Source organism: Mixophyes fleayi, chromosome 6 (assembly GCF_038048845.1).
Source record: "Mixophyes fleayi isolate aMixFle1 chromosome 6, aMixFle1.hap1, whole genome shotgun sequence".
Taxonomy (NCBI): domain Eukaryota; kingdom Metazoa; phylum Chordata; class Amphibia; order Anura; family Limnodynastidae; genus Mixophyes; species Mixophyes fleayi.
The window spans coordinates 20,002,281-20,021,431 of NC_134407.1; the positions used below are offsets into that span (position 1 = coordinate 20,002,281).

Sequence of the window (19,151 nt, forward strand, 5' to 3'; positions counted from 1 at the left end):
AGAGGCGGGGCTTAATTGTGTCATTAAGTCCCGCCCCCACTATTCAATGCGGTGAATTTGGGAATTTTATAGTGGGGGCGTGGCTATGGTGATGCAAACACGTCACCACGCCCCCTCCTACCCCTGTCACGTGACCTGTCCTACCGGAGGGCAGAGTCACACAGTCAGCAACTAATGAGCTAGATACACAGCAAACTAAACATTTATTTCTATGCATTGTTATAACACCGCCCTCAGAGGAAAATATACCCAAATACACAGAGGTTGTATGTTCCTGTACATGTGCAGCACAGAATAAAAGCATGTCATCGTGAAGAGAAGACACAGAGTTCCTTAAAGTATGATTTTACACATGTTACAGCAAGAGCAGACACTTGGAAATAGATCACACACCCATACATCCTCAACTGTCCCGATGTAGGCTGGACAGCCCTACAACCCTGATCATCATCATCTATTTATATAGCGCCACTAATTCCACAGTGCTGTACAGAGAACTCACTCACATCAGTCACTGCCCCATTGGGACTTACAGTCTAAATTCTCTAACACACACACACACACACACACAGGACAATTTTAATAGCAGCCAATTAACCTACCAGTATGTTTTTAGTGTGTGGGAGGAAACCGGAGCACCCGGAGGAAACCCACGCAAACACAGGAGGAGAACATACAAACTCTGCACAGATAAGACCATGGTCGGGAATTGAACTCATGACCCCAGTGCTGTGAGACAGAAGTGCTAACCACTGAGCCACCATGCTTCCCCCATCGGGACCTTTGTCACAGACAATGGTACGTGGCACAATGACGTCAGGTGAGGAGTGTATATTAATATTGATTACTACATACAAGCCAGGTTTTCATTGTAATCTATGGCCTCTCACACATAATACAATACAAACGGCACATAAAACAGCAAATGGGAAATCCCCAGCTAAGTATAAACATGAGTTTATTCTGACTTTTAAGATATCATTGTTATGCCTTTTTAGCGGAGTTTAGGTCTTACCTGTTCACAGATGCAAAGGCCAGTACACATACACACACTGCAGCCTTTTGCAATTCACAGTCTCCAACCTCTTTATCTAATCTATCTCAGAGGCAATTTGGATTCTACAGAGTGAAAGGTCAATTTAAAAGGGACGGGCAATGAACCCAGTTCTAAACAGATGTCAATGTGTTTGTTGAATTGTTCTCCAGATAACAACAATCTCAATGGCAATTAGCAGCAGCCAGCTGTCTGTCAATATAACACAGGACCAGCAGCATAAAAATCAGCAACAGGTCTATAGAGTTTCTGATCCGCACTAGTTTTATACAAAGGTCCAATCTCCCCCCTAGAGCAGAGAATGTATATTACATTACACTTATACACTTGCTTGCATTGTGAAACATTGTGGCAGCATTTACATAATTGTCCACAAGATAATGCACCCATGTCACCAGTAAGAGGGGGGAAGTAAGATATCACACTGGAAAATAAGCCCACCATGGAAGCAAAACAAAAAAACAAGATAAAACCTCCGGTTTACCTTTGGATTGCAGATAAAAAAAACAAAAAACAAAAGACAAAACTGGTGGTCATCATACATACCAGTACTAGGGGGACCCAGCTTTTAATAGCAGACGCCAGCAGAAAGGATTGTTCTAAAAATGTAAATTAAGCTGCAGGTAAACTCAGATGGGAGTCATGAATGTCAGATTAGGATTGGGTGCTAGTTAGTATTTCCCTGTCAGTACTTTGGGGGAATTCAATTCGCCCCCCACACGTCGTCGCGCCAAGTGCCATACTTGGCCACTCTACCGGACTTCCGGGAGGCTCCCGAATTTCGAGGAGTCCTCCCTCACTCCCCGAAGAGTAGGCAAACCTCCCAGATCCTGTAAAATGCGGAAATTCACGGCATTGAACAGCGGGGGGCGGGGCTTAATCGCATCAATAAGACACACACCCCCCCCCCGCTATTCAATACCTTGAATTTCTGTATTTTATTTTAGGGGCGGGGCTATAGTGAAGTAATTACATCATCACGCCCCCTCCTACCCTCTATCACCTGATCTGTTCTCCGATCTAAGTCTATTACCATTAATACGGTAATTTTAGCACAGAGTTGGCAAGCGGTGAAATAACCGTATTAATGGTATTTATAGCCACTATTGCCGTAATATCAGTAATAGTGCACAGGGCTCTTTACTTTTTACAGTAACACGGACAATTTTTTTTTGTGTCTAAAAATTTTGGAGTGACAATTATCAATTAGAAAAGGTAACATTTTCATACCCTTTCTTTGTATCATTTGCTACCTATTTTTTTCCCCACCGATACCAAACTGTAGTTCCGACTTGTTTATAAAAAACAAATGAAGGGATATAAGCCCTATATCCTGTTTTTTGCAGCATTTAGGGCAGGCCTGTCCAACCTGCAGCCCTCCAGGTGTTGTGAAACTACAAGCCCCAGCATGCTTTGCCGGTAGACAACCAGTTGATAGCTGGAAGGGCATGCTGGGACTTGTAGTTTCACAACACCTGGAGGGCCACAGGTTGGACAGGCCTGATTTAGGGCTTTTCCCTATTTACCAAAGCCCTCAGCTCGTAAAAATTATCGTCAGCGGTAACTATCCCCAGCAATAATGCTTTAATATTAAAATAAAATATATTTTTTTTTATTTTTAATTTTAATATTATTTTTATTTTTTTTAATTAGAATCTGGCATGCCAGCTCAAGCGTGCCCAGAGGGTTCCAGAACTGGTGTGGCAAGACTCCTCTTACCCATACTTGCCAACTTTGTGACTGTCTTCTGGGAGATCCTAGAGATCAGGTCATGTGACAGGGGTAGGAGGGGGCACTATAAAAGCCTTAATGACGCGGTTAAGCCCCGCCCCCCTCCCCTGATATTCAATGCTATGAATTTCTGCCTTTTTTAAGAAACCGGGAGATTTGCCTACTCCTCCGGAAGTCCAGGAGAACTCCAATAAATTCGGGAGCCTCCAGAAAATTCCAGGAGAGTAGGCAAGTGTGCTCTTACTGCTGTCAGACACTATCACTGCTGCTTCAAGTCACTAAGCGCACCTCACTTTCATTAGCAGACCGGCACGGATTATATGCTGCCTATGATTGAGGCCACGGCTTCGTACAGAGCCAGCACCGGATTTGAGACTTTTTCATATTTTAAGTCATCTCATTCATTTTACAATCACTGCTGCAAATCTTAAAAGCTTCAGCACATTTACCGATATTACATGCAGTTTTAGATGGGTAAATGGGCTGGGATTTATTAAAGCCTCTGCTATTCTATTACCATGTCACTGTTTTAAATTGAATTTTAAGGCTGGTGGATGGAAGATTGAGGGTTTTTAAATTGAGTTGTTAATACCAACAAAGTTGCCGGCAGGATTAGTTATAGTTTGGTTCATGGACTATGGCGAGAAAGTGATAATGAGTACTTCTCTGTTCAGTGTATAGGTGACAACATAAAAACCAAGTATTTCTTTGTATTCTATATGGCGCTGCGGAAATCTTGTGGCGCCCTATAAATAAAGGATAATAAAATTAACAGCGGGTTACAGCGACATCGTTTTTGGTGTATTATAATTTTTGCATGTGTGAAATCTCTTAAGAAACCCTCTACCTTCCCCTGTCTCTAACTTCTTGCTTGCCTCTTGCAGTGCTTTCCACGTTAACATAATCACCAAACAGGTCACTGCCTCCCACAGAATCAGCGCACTCATCTCCTGCTGCCCGGACTATTTCAGTGATCCGATTGGCTATGGCTGTGAACACTCCAATGATCCAATTGGCTACTTGTTGTTCCATCCTTTCTCACTTCAAAACTGAGTACATTCCAGATGATCAGGAATTGAAGAATAAGAACTGAGATCTGCATAGGAACGAAGGATAATAAAAGTTTTACTGTATCTTTAACGGAGTATACTCTGGAGTGTTAACAGTTAACTATTTGGATATGCCATCCGGTGTCATAGGGGAGGGGTTGCAGAAGCTATAAGTGGGATGTGCGGAGTTGTATTCAGCCTTGCAGATCTGGATGTTGACCACCCACCCTCCCCTGCTTCATTGATTCCTGAGTATCGCGAGGAATCGGCTGGATACCGTTCAGGATGGGTATCAACTGGATGCGGTCATGGTTGTCCACGAAGATGGATGGAGTTTTGGCCGGAAAACGCAGTTCAGTCGATGGCCAGCGGGTGTTTGGGCGCACATTTACGGTATAGGGCACGTTGAACCCCTCTCTTCGAGTGAATCGGCTATTAGTCTCGGTTCAGGTACCGCCCCTGTGGGTTGCTTTCCGTATAGCCCAGAGGATGGGCGGGTTCTGTGGAATCGGGATATCGTGCCCCGTCCAGGTAGATATGTGCACCTTGGGTGCGATTGGTCCACCACTTGAACCCAGGGGGAAGTCCTAAGGATACGCTATGATAGTTGGGTTTTGCCTGGCGAACGTCGGGCTGACTGCACTTACGGTCTACTCTCTAACAAAGCTGTAACTAGAATTTATTTTCATAAAGGAGAGATGTGGCAATCTAGAGACATTAACAGGAACATATCAGTTTTTAAAAGCATTTCACTTATTTTTTCCTATACATGCTTATCAATGTGTATTGGCTACATTATATCAATTTTTTTTAGGTTTAGGTCCATCAATACTGCTTGTTCTGCACAATAACATAGGTTCCACACAGCAGAAAAGCAATGCACCCAATGTCCACATCAGCACAGAAATACATATGCTGCATTGCCAGGTGATGAAATGTGGACAAAAGCATTTCCCAGTAGCAAGAACAATGTTGTATGTGGAAATCACTACAAAACATGCAGGGCAGGTTTATGAAAACTAATGTCCACAGTGACCAATCATATTCTAGCTGTCAATTTTCTAGTGCAGTTTAGAAACTGAAAGAACACACCTGATTGGTTGCAAACGGCATCTCTCCTTTGCACTAGTTTGCAGAAATATCCCTAACGGAACGAGCAGAAGATAAATCTGCCCTTCTCACGTTCTTAGCTGCTCAGTCAATAGCAGATCTATTCAAAGCAGGTATGCATGTACAAACATATGAGCAACATCCCATGATGAGTTGTAGAAGGACAGCTAAGAAAAAGGACTGTCTACTTTTCAAAATCTCTCTGGAGGTTACAAAATATGGCTGCCAGACAGACACTCTGCTACAGAGACACAGGCTCAAAGCTCTCAGCATGTCATGTTCAGCCAGAGGAGGGGGAGGATTGTACATTACACAGAGGTCAGGTAGGCGTTTCAAAACCTTTATGATCACTACATCCAGGGTCACCCATAAGAAATATGGGTACCATGACAAATTTAGATCCTGGGCCAACCCTGCCTTGGGAGAGGACTTTACTTCCAAAACTTGAAACAAAGGTTCAATGGTATGTACTCAATGAGCAGCATGGAGATTTGGATCAAATCTCAGGAGAGGTGGGTGTGGGGGCGGGGCTTGATAAATCACATCATTTTGACCACGCCCCTAAATGATTGTCACAATGTTGGGACTAAGATGACGTGATATTTGCGTCATTTAGCCCCCCGAGAACCGGTGGTCTCCCAGAAATGCAAGAATCACCCGGACATTTCCGGGAGAGTAGGCACCTATGCATTAAAGAAAAGCAGCTAATGAATCTCTAGAGACTGAAGTGTCTTTTACATTTCTGTCTCCATTACTGAAGTCATGCTGTCTTACCTGTCAGTCTTTGATTAAATCTTGGTCTCCATGAAAATGGCCACCTCCATAGGACATGAACATAGGACACAATTTCTGAACAGTGTCATCATGCCACAGATGGCGAAGCTAACCACGTCTTGTACTGGCTCAGCATCAGGGAGAATGCCAGACTCTTCAGTGAATGAGGGAGATCACCCCTATTTCAGGGAGTCTCCCTGACATTCAGGGAGAGTTGGCAAGTCTTACTGTGCTGGGTGGTAAGTTAACTCCCAATTACTGCAGGTCAGAAGATCAGCTATAGGCGGTACTGTAACTTTTACTGAAAAAAAATAAAACAAAAAACAATGCATAGGAACTATATTAAGCAGCAGAGCTGTATATCAGTGTTGGGATGTTGCAGTGATTGTCTCCTGAGAAATGACAAGGCTTTCCAGCACTGGCAGCTGCATGGCATGCACATCACATGACCGGCACCAAGACAACACGGCCGTGATGCATGGGCTTTGGGAGCATCGCGATTGGACGTCAGCAATTTGTTTGAATTTTTCCTGGGCATAACAGATTGGTTACAGTAATAGTCATGAGGCTAGGTCACATGTTCCCCCATGGGCAGCCCTGACTACATTATCTACCATGTGACTGCAATGGTAGTATATAACACGGAGAAGAATTATAAATCATTAACAGCAGCCTAAAAAAAAAACAACATTCTTATTATAGCCTGCCACAGTGATTTATGTTAACAAACCACACTTCATTTTTTCAAGTGATTACTGCTTTAAGAATTTAAATAAATAAACAAGCAAACAAGCATATGTACGATTGGATGGAATATAGCCATTTGCTACAACTATAGGACACATTGGAGTAAACATGGGCCAGAATCGACTCACTATCCAGTGAAGTGCCCATTCGGTATATATTGTCTTTCTGTATTTGTAACTCTTTTTGTGCTAGGACTAAAAGGCAGAACCGTCTAGTGAAAATGTAGCCGTGATGTTTTGCTGCAAATCTCATATAGCTTTCTCAATACTATACTTAATTGAATATTTTATTGTTATTGCTTTTTACTGGCCAGCCAGAGGGTTCAGCGACACAGTGCAATATAATGACAGTCCTGCTCAGTACTAAATAAACAGAAACCTGTTCCACATCAGCTAGTATTGCATCTCACTGTAGCCAAGATTCAAACTGCTTCTATAGTTCTGTTTTAATACAAGAACTATGATGCCTTGCAGCGGTAATTGTACTAGTTTCCTCCCCCGTAACAACCGCCACTTGCATCCCACATAAACATTTTCTCAAATTTCTTCCTCATATGGTTTCCTAAGACACAGCGCCTCGATTTTATTTCTCAAATCTCCACTCATTTTGTTCGCCTCCCACAGAGAGTCGAGGAGAAATGGAGCAGAGGTACTGTACTGTATTCAGGGGCAGGCTGGGGGGGCATTTGCCCCCCGGGCTAGTCCCTTAGTGGGCTACCTTGGGCTGGGTCACTGGCTCGTCTGCATTTATTTTCCTTTAAGATGTTCCTAATAGGCTGCCGAGTTGAGTCTTTCCCTCCCTAGGCTAAAATTTGCCAGACCTCCTATGACTGCATCATAGGCAAACCGGGGGGGGGGTTCCTAGTGCCTGGTAACCCCCCTCCCAGCCTGGGATACTGTATGCTTGAGGTGGCTGGACCCTGCCCTGGGACCAGCCACTTTGCAGCTTGTGTGCAGATCGTTTCTGTCTGCACTGTTCACAGCCATTTCTCCCCAACAAGTATTGAAAGCAGCAAGAACAGGTAGGAGAGAGCAGGACAGTCTGTCAACTGTTCTGTCACACTCAGTCAGGACTTTGTCCTGATTGTAGGGACAGTTGGGAGGTATGTCCCGTTTCACACGGCTCTGCTCGAAAAGGGAGAGCTGTGTGCCCCTAACAGTAGTGCAGGCAGCATTGCCCGTGTATATGATGGGGATAGGAAGAGTTGGAGAGCAGCCAAGCACTGTCTAAAATTATAGTCACGCTCTGAAGCATGCTGGCCATGCTCACTGGTGGTGTGGCATGGAAAACCCACTCTACAAAGCCTACGTTTGCCTCTGCGCATTGGCCGGCAACATATGCAGCCGGACATGGAGGCAAGGTGAGGCAGAACCTCATAGCTAATTGAATTCTGCCCTATATATCTATCCCGTGGACTCCTTCTAACCCCCATGTTGTCTATATGAAGTATGGACGCCACCACCGTTGATACACAGAAAATGTGCACCTGAGCTACCTGGTATCTCTTCCGCTACCACCCCTGCCCTCTTCTGCACACCATGTTCATAAACCACAGAGAGGGGCGGGGGAATTCAGTCAGCACCACCAGCTCCCTAATCACTCAAGATAACTGAATTCTACCTAGAAAGACACGTGGCAGACAAAAAAATTAAAAAAAAATTAAAAATCTGTCTCCCCTGAGATGACGTCCCCTAGCAGGCACCCTGTCCTTCTCCAGTTTAAAATAAAAACCAAGATAAACACCATCACAGATATGATTTGCAGAAGTTTATGCATACAGCAGTATAATAAATGTATACTAATAATACATTAGTCTGTGTAGACTTATGTAACATAAGCCCATATTAATAAATAACCTCAGTACCACATCATTCTATGTATTTAGAATTTGGGATACATTATCCCACCTCACACTAGGTCAGGAGCATCCTAAGATCACCATAGACCTCTAGGGACAAATTACAGAGTGCTCTTGGGACAGACTCCATGATATAATGGTTAATATACTATTATTTTTATTTCACATGTGCATCCATTAGACACCAAACACAATAAATATTACCTATGATTCTCCAACTACCACACTATAAGATGTCTCCCTTCTGCCCCCCAACCATTATAGTGTTACCACTGGGCTCTGCTCGCTATTAATAGTCTTTTAGGGCCTCTGGGCTTCCGTACTACACCTCTTATCCCCGGGTGTCACCATAACAACCTCATGTCACCATGTCACCCACACTAACAACACCATTCAGAGGGTGAAGCAGAGACCAGGCCTAGAGCTACATGGACACTACAGGTAACAGTGCAGCAGGTTGTACGTTTACATTCTAGAGAAAGCATCTATATAACATGATATAAGCTGTATATCTATAACGTTACCTGGAGGGAGCACAGGGGGCAGTTATATTGCCTCTCTGGGTGCAGGGACTCACTGGGAGGGAGAGACTCGCATGGTGAGAGACTTGTCAGACAGCTGGGGGGAGTGTCTGCTGCTGATTGCTGGTGGCTACACCCCTCTCCCTGACAGGCACATACACGTTACCTGCTGGGACTCTCAACGTGGAACTGTAAGCACTGCTAGCTAGTAAAGTATAGCAGCAAACACCACACCTGCCTGTGTACTAAGCCAGGCACGTGTAGCTTTATAATATAGAAATATCAGCAGAAGTGGTATATATATATATATATATATATATATATATATATATATTTATGTTTGTTCATATTTATATTTGTTCAACATTGATGGTCATTGCATTATGTACTGTAGCATCTATATATACATATATATATATATATATATATATATATATATATATATATACAGGGCCATCTTAACAACATTTTGGGCCCCCGGGCAAAGCAGTGCACCGGGGCCCCTATATATACATATATCATCATCATCATCATCATCATTTATTTATATAGCGCCACTAATTCCGCAGCGCTGTACAGAGAACTCATTCACATCAGTCCCTGCCCCATTGGAGCTTACAGTCTAAATTCCCTACTATAGACACGCACTCACACACAGACAGACAGACAGAGAGAGAGACTAGGGTCAATTTTTTTTTTTTTTTTTTTTTTTCTATATCTATATATATATATATATATATATATATATATATCACCCAAAAAGTCTTTAAGCTCAGAGCGCTTATTATGATATAATAATGAAAATAATGAAAGTAATACTTAAATGTAATAGGCAGCTCCCTGATCGTTCAACACCTGTCTGCAAGTGTCAGACCTAGTACATGGATTACAAAAAGACGGGGCACCAATATATATATATATATATATATATATATATATATATATATATATATATTATAAAAAATGATTATATATATGGGCCCTGCAGCCCAGGGGGCCCGTCGGAGGCAGCACAAAGAAAAAAAACTGAAAAAAAAAAAAGACAATCCTTACCTTGCGGTCAGCTGGTGATCTGGCTCCCTCCATGGTCTCCTCCTCCGTCGCGCTCCGCAATGGAGGGCGGGCGTGATGACGTCACGCCCAAAATGCACTGCGAGCTCTGCATGGAGGAGGAGACCATGGAGGGAGCCGGATCGCCAGCTGACCGCAAGGTAAGTATTGTCTTGTTTTGGGTTTTTTTGTGCTGCCTCCGACGGGCCCCCCTGGGCTGCAGGGCCCCCGGGCACCTGCCCTTTGTGCCCAATGGGAAAGACGGCCCTGTATATATACACAATATATAGGTGCTACAGTGCATATTGCAATGACCATCAATATTAAAAGAAATGCACATATATTGAATTTAGAAGTCAGAAAAACATTGTGGCTGGATCACTTATAAATAATCATCATCATTTATATAGCGCCAACATATTCCATAGCGCTTTACAATTGGGTACAGACACAGTAAACTAATAAACATATGGGGTAAAACAGACAAAGTGGTGAGAAGGCCTTACAATCTATGGGATAAATAACTTATTGTAATAATATATTTAATTTATTAGCACAGTGTGCCGATTTATATTGTTGCAAATGTACTGGTTCTTGATACTGTGTATTGGAAATGTACTTATATTATTATATTGTGTGGCACTTTGTTTAGGAAATGCCTTAATTTCTGAGGTATTGATTTGTAACTTCTGAGTCAGGATGTCATGATTGGATTTGTATAACTATTCTAAAGAAAGTCCCTTATGTTAATTAGACCTTTTCATCTCAGTGGCCAACATGTTTGGTCAGCCTGTATACTCACCAGGGGGAGGGGGGGCTTTAGCGCTGCCTCTCTGTCTGTGTGGCTTTTATCCTGCATCTCAGAACCTGTCCGAATAATGCACACAGAAGGTTTTTGGGATGTAGCAGTTTAATGTAAATTTTGTTAACATTGCATTGCATTTAAATCCATGTTTGGGGAAACATATTGCATCCTGATACTAAAAATATTTCAGACTTCTTGGGGCAAGCAAAGAGTTCAGGGGGCTGGCTTACCCCCTCCTAGGCTGTGTCCAAACCTGTATAAAACAGCACTGGTTTGTACTGAAATGTATCATTATTGTTCCATCTGACTTTCTGATCACTGGTACCATCAACCAGTGTGAACTGTCCTTGTCAGGACACTTGACCTAAATAAACATCACTTGCTTCATGATCCTGCTTTGACAACTTCTTCCCTGCTCTATTTCCTGTGGCCTACAGATTAGAGCCAAATCTAATCCGTTTCCGGCTGTTCTGAGGTTTGGACCCAGATTTCCAGTACACCGCTTTACCCGCTATCCAGCAGCTCTGGCCAGTGTTATAGGCCAGGGGTGATCCATCAACAGCTAGCCTGATCTATAGGAAGAGGTCAGGGGTACCAGCCCATCTGCATCAGCAAGGGGAAATACTAGCAGCGACAGTTACCCAGAAGGAACACAATTGTGGATGTCGTTAAGGAGACCAGTGGTGGCAGCAACTTAACTAACTTAAGCCCCTCCTACTGCGGTTAGAGGGCGCCTTTGGGATAAAGGAAGGGAATGGTGGCAAAGTAAGCCCAGCTGGTTCCCAGCAACAACAGACAGGGTGGCATAGGTGGTCCATCCTGTCACAAACATATTTGGAGCAATTGATTCCTTACCTCTATTGCTAACCTTCTGCTTCTTAATACCATGCATCTGAACTGACTGCATTGCAACCATTGCAGTTCTTTCCGATGCATGCCTGCTGTTTTTACTAGGAGCAACGCCAGACTTCCATATTTACCATTGGGTGAAGGGGATGCAGTGCGCAAAGTTGAGTCAGTGGGGCCTTGCACCATTCCCTTACGGTCCTCCTGCACCCAGAGTGACTCAGGAAGCCATGATACTGATGACTTTGGGAGAGTACTTTCACTGAGTTCCAGGACTCCCAAAATCCCTTTAGCCACGTCAGAGCAGCTATTGTGGCCCTGACCTCGTTCCCATCCTCTCTAGCCAGTAATTGTGCTTGAAGTCACAGCGCTGTGTTGTCTGTTCCGCCTTCCTCCACTCACTGAATCATTGATGAGCCCAGGCAGTAGTGTGATGACATCACCAGTGAAATAACCTATTTTGTGGATGTAGGCTAACGGGTATATGGTGACTTGGGCCCAGGTGCAGTTTTTATTCTAGGACATCTTGCCTACTTTTTCCACTCTGCTGCTTCTGCAGAACAGTGGGAGATGGGGATTTTCACATTGTAAATTGTTACAGTGACGTCTGCTCACAGAGGTCACTCTATAATGTAATGTGAAGACCCCTTAACTCCTGCATTGTGCACACAGCATTTCATGTGACCTCCGTGTGCACTAAACTCTGAAAAGAGGTCCAGTTTTCTTTAAAAAAGAAAAAACAACAGATTCCTTTCCCCTTAACTAGCATAACCGCAGGGTTCTCATCTGTAGAACCCCTGTCTAAGCTGGATATCAATGGATTGAACATGGAGTGACCTCCCTTTCCACACCCCCGAGTACTTTAAAGCAAGAAGTATGAGCGTATCAAGAATGCTGATTGGATAAGCTCCTGTGCCATCCAGCCAAAGCTGCACCATTAATCATTCAAATTCTCCAGTTTCGATCCTTGAAGAACAGACAATCAGCCGGCTGAGGTTGGGGCAAGTACATTGGGAACCCCATGGTTATGCTAGTTGGGTTGCGGGTGTTGTTTTATTAAAACAAAAATATTTGAGTCAAGTTCTAAACTGTGTGCCAGGAACCAGTTGGTGGTGTCTGCTCCTAACATCCCTAATGACACTTGGTGGCAAGCCAGTGATAGCGGGGCACTCTATAGTGTATACTTGCCATGTATGTGGCAATGATCACCCAGGGGGCCCCATTGCCTTTGCAATATATTTACAACCGTACTATTAATGCCAGTAGTACCAATGTAATGCAGTTGCAGTGTGTAGCAGCCAGGACCCTCCTTTCATTAGTGTGTATTGAAGTTTGCAGAGGTTAATTAGTAGTATGTTGAACCACTAATACCTATTGGTGCTAATTTGGTTCAAAGCAGACCGCTACTTATTCATGTCCCCAAATCTGGTTCTGTCCATTCTGCGTCTATCTACACAGTCACACGCAACTCCAAGTGTGATATATCGATGTTGCTTCTTCTTCATCTAGGACTGTGTCTGGACCCTCCTTGTTAATGTCACCTAATCACTATCGGTCGGACTTAGTTGCGTGTATTCTATGTCTGACCAACTGGATGCTGTGCTCTGAGCATGTATCCTGCTTGCTGCTGAATGTCCTTGAATTCTGGTTGCCCTGACCCCTGGCTTCATTATATGTCTGTGTATAGCAACTCTGTATAAAGTTTTGTTCATATTGTCAGCAGCCTTCTTGAGAGACTACTTTGGGGGTCATCACCTGTGGTCAAATTGCAGTGAAGTCCAAGCACCCCTGCTGGAAACGGTGGTGAAAACAGAGGCGCCCATTAGACTACGCATGGTGGACCCACTTTCATACCTTTGTCCTAACACATGTAGTCCAATTGCTCTTTCCTGTTTTCTGCTGCACCCAAGCTGCGGCCATTAGGAGTCATTTTACCGATCCTCCAGCTTAGCTTCTCATCTCTTTATCCAGCTATGTTGGAAGATATATGTACTTGGAAGAGGTGATTTAATCCAACTGGTTGATCCATTCATTATCCCAGGTGAGTCACAGCATTGACGAGAAGGCTGACAACGGCTGTTGCAGACAGTTCAAACAAGTCTAGCTTTAATCGTCTCTAGAAAAGCAGGTTAGCCTGGACTGAATACACCATACTGGATATAAAAATTGTAATACATGAGCGCAAATGTGTCTGTTCTCCTTATAAATTGCCTGTTGGGAGTCATTCTCTCCTATGATTCACTTGCTTGCAACAAAATTGCTATTTCAGGCTGGATTAATCCCAAGGGTGTACTCACAGTTGTGCAGTATAGTGACGCAGCTGCTTTAAGATTATATTACATAAGCCATGAAAGAGGTAAACAGCTTGTGAAATCATTGCATTGTACCAGGGTGCTTCCAACACGATTTATCCATATGGAAATACGTTACCGATACGTGGTAGATTGAAACACACAAGCATTGTGCCATATTGTGTCTCTCCTTAGACCAGAGCTATATGACCACAATAGCCACTATGCTTCTGTTTTAGATGTCTTTATATTGATCTCAGTGGGTACATCTCCTTCTTGACTCTTTAGATAACAAATTACAGTAGTTCCTAATTTTTACATAACAGGCGTTTTATGAAAACGGTCCATAGCAACAAGCCAAATGTTAATAAACTGTACTATAAAAATAACAAAATCTGACACAGGCATGCTATGAGTAGCAGCAGCATTTTCCCTTAGATCTGATCCTGCACCTTTTTTTGTTTTTGGGAAGGGAGAGGGATGAGAAAGGTGATAATCCGAAATTATGAAAAACCGATTTGTGAAAATAAACAGACTTGTCTCATACTTGCCACCCTTTTAAGAGGTATTTCTGGGAGATCACAGGCAGTGGGGCGGGGCGCGGTGAATCTCTTCATTTTGGCCAGGGGCGAAGCCAAAATGACTCAATTCACCGCGAATCGCGACTTTTGACGGCAAGAGGCCGTTTGCGGGATATTTGCCTGCTCTCCCGGGAGTCCGGGAGATCTACTCGAATTTCGGGAGTCTCCCGGCAAGTTGGCAAGTATGACTTACCTTCAACCGGACGCTAGATATCTCCGATGAAAGCACCATGCAGTCAGCAAGTGATTCCGATTTAACAAGTGTTCGGCACTGCAGAGTGACGTCATCGCAACGTCTGTCAATAGAAATTTAAAGCGGCAATCGGAATCACTTACTGTCAGCGTGGTGCTTTCATCGGAGATCTCCAGCGTTGGGTTGAAGGCAAGTCTGTTTATTTTCACATTGTTTTTTCATAATTTCAGATTTTCTTTGTAGGTCTTCTCCATGCCAAAAAAATGGTAATAGGTAAAGCGTACCCAACCCGACGAGAGAGATGTGTGTCATTATAACGCTGTAGACTAAACCAGAGGTGTCCAAACTCAGTCCTTTAAGGGCTACCAACAGTTCATGTCTTCAGGATTTCTTTAATCATGCACAGGTGAATTCCTCTATTTGGCTGGGTCAGTCATTATCCCACCTAGTGGCAGAAATATTGAAAACATGACCTGTTGGTAGTCCCTGGGGACTGAGTTTGGACACCTCTGGACCAGGACCATCTTAACAACATTATGGGCCCCCGGGCAAAGCAGTGCACCGGGGCCCCTAGATATAGATATAGATATATAGATATAGATAGAGGTACTTTCTCAGTGACCCTGAGAGGTTTTTTTCTTTTGCAGGATTATTTATTCTCATTAAGAGCCGTGCTTATGGGGCCCCCTTGCCCGTGGCGCCCCCGGGCAGCTGCCCATCGTGCCCAATGGAAAAGATGGCCCTGCTCTGGACTAAACAAAAGGATGATAAAACTTATGCATATGTAATAGACCAAACACCCTCCAAAATAGCTAAACAGTTCTCCACAATTTCTTTGCCTTGTACAATGCTAAGGTCCTATTCTAGGAACCTTGTCCTGCATGAGCAGCGATGTAATGCATGGGCGATTTGATTAGAAGCTACGGTTAAGCTTAGGAGAGCTGTGGCATGCAGGGGGGTCCTCATTCCAGGGATCGGGAATAATAGATACTCTCTCTGCTTACTGGACTGAAATCTCTACAGCTGTAATTCTCAGGCAGTGTTTCCGAACATATGTTTCTGTGATGACGCCTGGCTGGATGTGTCACAACAATTTATGGGGAACTGGAAATCTCTGGAGAGCTGCAATGAGGATCATATGTGAACTAAATTTTAAGTGTAAATGAAACATACTCCTGCAGTATTTTAGCCGTACCGTGTCATAGAAATTGAATTATTTGGCATCTACATAGACAGATTGGTAGCAATATCACATAGTTTGGGAATGACCACTCTTTAGCATGGTTTCAAATACATAAATACTTTTTGACCACCTGCAGAGCTGTCACATTGTGAAAAAGTATTGCTATTATCCGGATAATTTAAAGCAGCAGACCCACATAATATATGTTTCTTTTTGTCTTCAAATAGCAAGTTAAGTACATTTTTAAGCATCTGATTTTCATTTTTCTTAGCTTTCCTCCTGCTCAATGTCTTCTTTTCAAAAGCTCTCTGATTGGCAAACAAAACTGGCTGCCAGACACAGTCAGTCTGCTGCACAGACACAGGCTTACAGCTCTCAGCATGTCATGTGATGGCAGAGAGGGGAGAATGAGGTTGTCAGTGCATTCAGAGCTCAAAAAGAGTGTGTGTGTGTGTGTGTGTGTGTGTGTGTGTGTGTGTGTGTGTGTGTGTGTGTGTGTGTGTGTGTGTGTGTGTGTGTGTGTGTGTGTGTGTGTGTCCCACCCCCAAACCTCTGCTCACCACATCATGTGTCACATGACGGGAAGTCCAGAATTCTAAATCATTAACAGCAACTGCAGACAAAAATAAGGAGACATACCAACATCCTTCTTACAGCCTGCAATGATGGTTTATGTGCTTTAAGATTGTCCAGGCAACATTTGGTTATGTAAAATTATCTTTGGAAGTTTTGTCACTTTCATGATCATTACAACTTTTGTTAGGAGCTGAAATGTTAGGACCTGTCCTCAATGTTACCCACACTTGCCTACTTTCCCGGAATTCCCGTGAGGCACCTGAATTTCGGGGAGTCCTCACGGACTCCCGGAAGAGTAGACAAAGCTCCTGCATTTTCCGAAATTCATTGATTGGAGGGGGCGGGGCTTAATCACATCATTAAGCTCTGCTCCTCCAGTCAATGAATTTTGGCTTTTGTAATGTGGGGGCGCGACATTGTCACCACCACGCCCCCTCCTACCACATGTCACATGACTTCTTCCCCGGGGGAGAAATTGTAAAAGTTGGCATGTATGATGTTACCTAACACTGTTGAACTTTAACCCCTACCACTATCCCAGTGGAAAGAGACATGCAGTTCAATAGTCCTTTTAAATTGTTGCTGGATTAGGACTGAAACTTGGCTACTTGTATTCTTAGATTTCATAGTTTTTCAAAAACACAGTCAAACGTTTCCTGTACCTGTCCTGGAACTTATCCTTGTTAGTTCACTCAGAGCAAATGACCCTGAACATCTGAAACTACCCTCAGGATGTAAAACTGTAACAAGTTATTCCAGGGTGTTAGACAGCTTTGTGATTATATCTGAGTAATGGTTTATTAGTTGCACACTACTCAAGTCCAATGTCTGCCAGCATCTCTGATTCAGAATTTGGGACAGAGTAGGCCGTGGCCTAACTCAAGCCAAACCATGGCAGGTGCCCAGAAATTATGCCCATTTTGGTGAGACCAGGCCCACTTAACGACAGGCCATGTCCGTTTCAGTGACAGTCCAGTGTGTGTAAAAGATGAAGTTGCAATAACAGATAAGCATGCAGCCACCTATGACTCTAATGGAATATATTTCATACTTTTTATATATAATTTATCAGTTGTTTCCTCCTTTCAGCTTTCTTGTTACATTTTTGGTTTGCTTTCTTTTTTTAATCTTTTTTTTGTCTTAGACATCAGATTCAAATTAAAGGAATTACGACTAATTTAAGAAACAAAAACTCACAAATGTGTACTGACTAATAGACTAACATGTACCTAGTAATTGTTATGTCTTCGGGGCAGATTCAAATAGCCATGAAGTTCCGTGGGAACTGTGTGTGGGGGTTTTCTGCTGCAAATTTCAGCAATTACTGTACAGAAATCTTCACTTATTTTTCAGCTAAGATTTTAACCATAAACATCCAGCGGAGACACCTACGGAACCTCACGGCTAATTGAACCAGCCCGTTGCCGAAAAAGAAGCACACTTAAAAATGTTGAGTTATTAATAAAAAAAATTAAATCTTCACATCTTCAGATGAAATATTGTTCACAAATCACACATAACACATGTATTTAAATTATGTTAAGACTTTTTGGCACTCTTTTTTTTGGTTTCCACCGTCTGGGATTTTTACACACAAGTGTCTGTGACCATTTGAAGTTATAGATTGTGTTTGGTATGTGGGTGTACATGCCTATATTTCATGTATTATGTTATAAACCTGTTATTCAGCAAGACTAAAGAATGCCACTTATTACTCATTGTTCCAACTTTTGTAGGGAGTGTACGGTCGCAGAATCAATTCTGTATGTTTTGTGCAATATATTTTCTACTTTACTTTCTTACGTGTGTTCGTGATAAAAGGAAAATAATTTGGCTCTTGTATAGAGAAACGGTACATACTCCTGGGTAGTTTAACATCTGCCTGTGGTGCCGTTGCCAGACGGTGAACGCAGCTTGAACACTTGTCAAAATATTGATCAATTGACCAATGTGGCAATCTGTTACATTACTAATGCCAGTTTTGACAAACTTGTGGCGGATCATGAATGCAACAAACATCGCTCGTGGTCCATCCGTTGTCTGCACTAAATTTGAGTTTGTACTCTTAAGGTCACCACACATTTAACATCTTTGTCTTCCGATTTACATGGCCTTTAATTTCTACATGTGAGTTTCCGCAAAAAAAACAAATATGGCTGGGAACAATTAAAATTCATATCGCTTTTAATTGTTCCCAACCGAAACTGCTATCTGTCAGTGATCATTATCGGTTAGCAGCCACTGCTTGACCAAACTTGTGACCCATAGGTCCCATTTATGACCAAGTTGGACACTGTTGTAGGTGTTCATCAGTCAATCTAAATCATAGTTCTTTCCGAGAGAGGGGCGTGGCGGGAGGAGGCGGGGCAAGGCCAAATGCATCATTTTGGCCCCGCCTCCCATGACGAAAAAGAAGTTTTGTCGCGGGGGGCTGGCCCAAAATGACACAATTCACCGCAAATCGTGTCATTTTGGGACGGCAGTAGCGGGATGCGGGAGATTTGCCTGCTCTCCCTGGAGTCCGTGAGACTGACCCGAATTTCAGGAGTCTCCCGGACATTCCGGGAGAGTTGGCAAGTATGATCTAAATATCCAGGTTTTCACATAGGCAGCATTAACAGAGGAGACAATGTAAAATAATATAAACATTACGTAAGTAGTCAATTATAAGGGTTCGTGAATTTTATTAATAGTTTAGTTTATTTTAACTCTGACCATGCTTTACTAAGGAGGACACACTACATGCAGGAAGCAAAGATGTGGTTGGGGAGTGTTTATCTTG

General features: G+C 43.1%; 2 protein-coding genes across 8 annotated transcripts in view; one reads left to right on the plus strand and one right to left on the minus strand.

The window, feature by feature from the left end:
• DHX32 (DEAH-box helicase 32 (putative)) overlaps nt 1-9,000 on the minus strand; it is a 60,868-nt gene extending 51,868 nt beyond the window's left edge. For 2 of the 5 annotated variants that reach the window (XM_075215987.1, XM_075215985.1), the window contains exon 1: nt 8,848-8,963. The gene's annotated coding sequence lies outside the window, so the exon portion shown is untranslated. Of the gene's footprint in view, nt 1-5,718; nt 5,788-8,847 lie in introns of those variants that run through there. The other 3 variants (XM_075215989.1, XM_075215988.1, XM_075215986.1) reach the window with 3 other exon arrangements.
• The window catches only part of FANK1 (fibronectin type III and ankyrin repeat domains 1), a 97,033-nt gene continuing 86,521 nt past the window's right edge, over nt 8,640-19,151 (plus strand). For 2 of the 3 annotated variants that reach the window (XM_075215992.1, XM_075215990.1), the window contains exon 1: nt 8,640-8,764. In XM_075215992.1, the coding sequence (XP_075072093.1) occupies nt 8,752-8,764 (13 nt within the window). In that variant the 5' untranslated portion in view covers nt 8,640-8,751. The remainder of the gene's footprint in view (nt 8,765-19,151) is intronic. The other variant, XM_075215991.1, reaches the window with a different exon arrangement.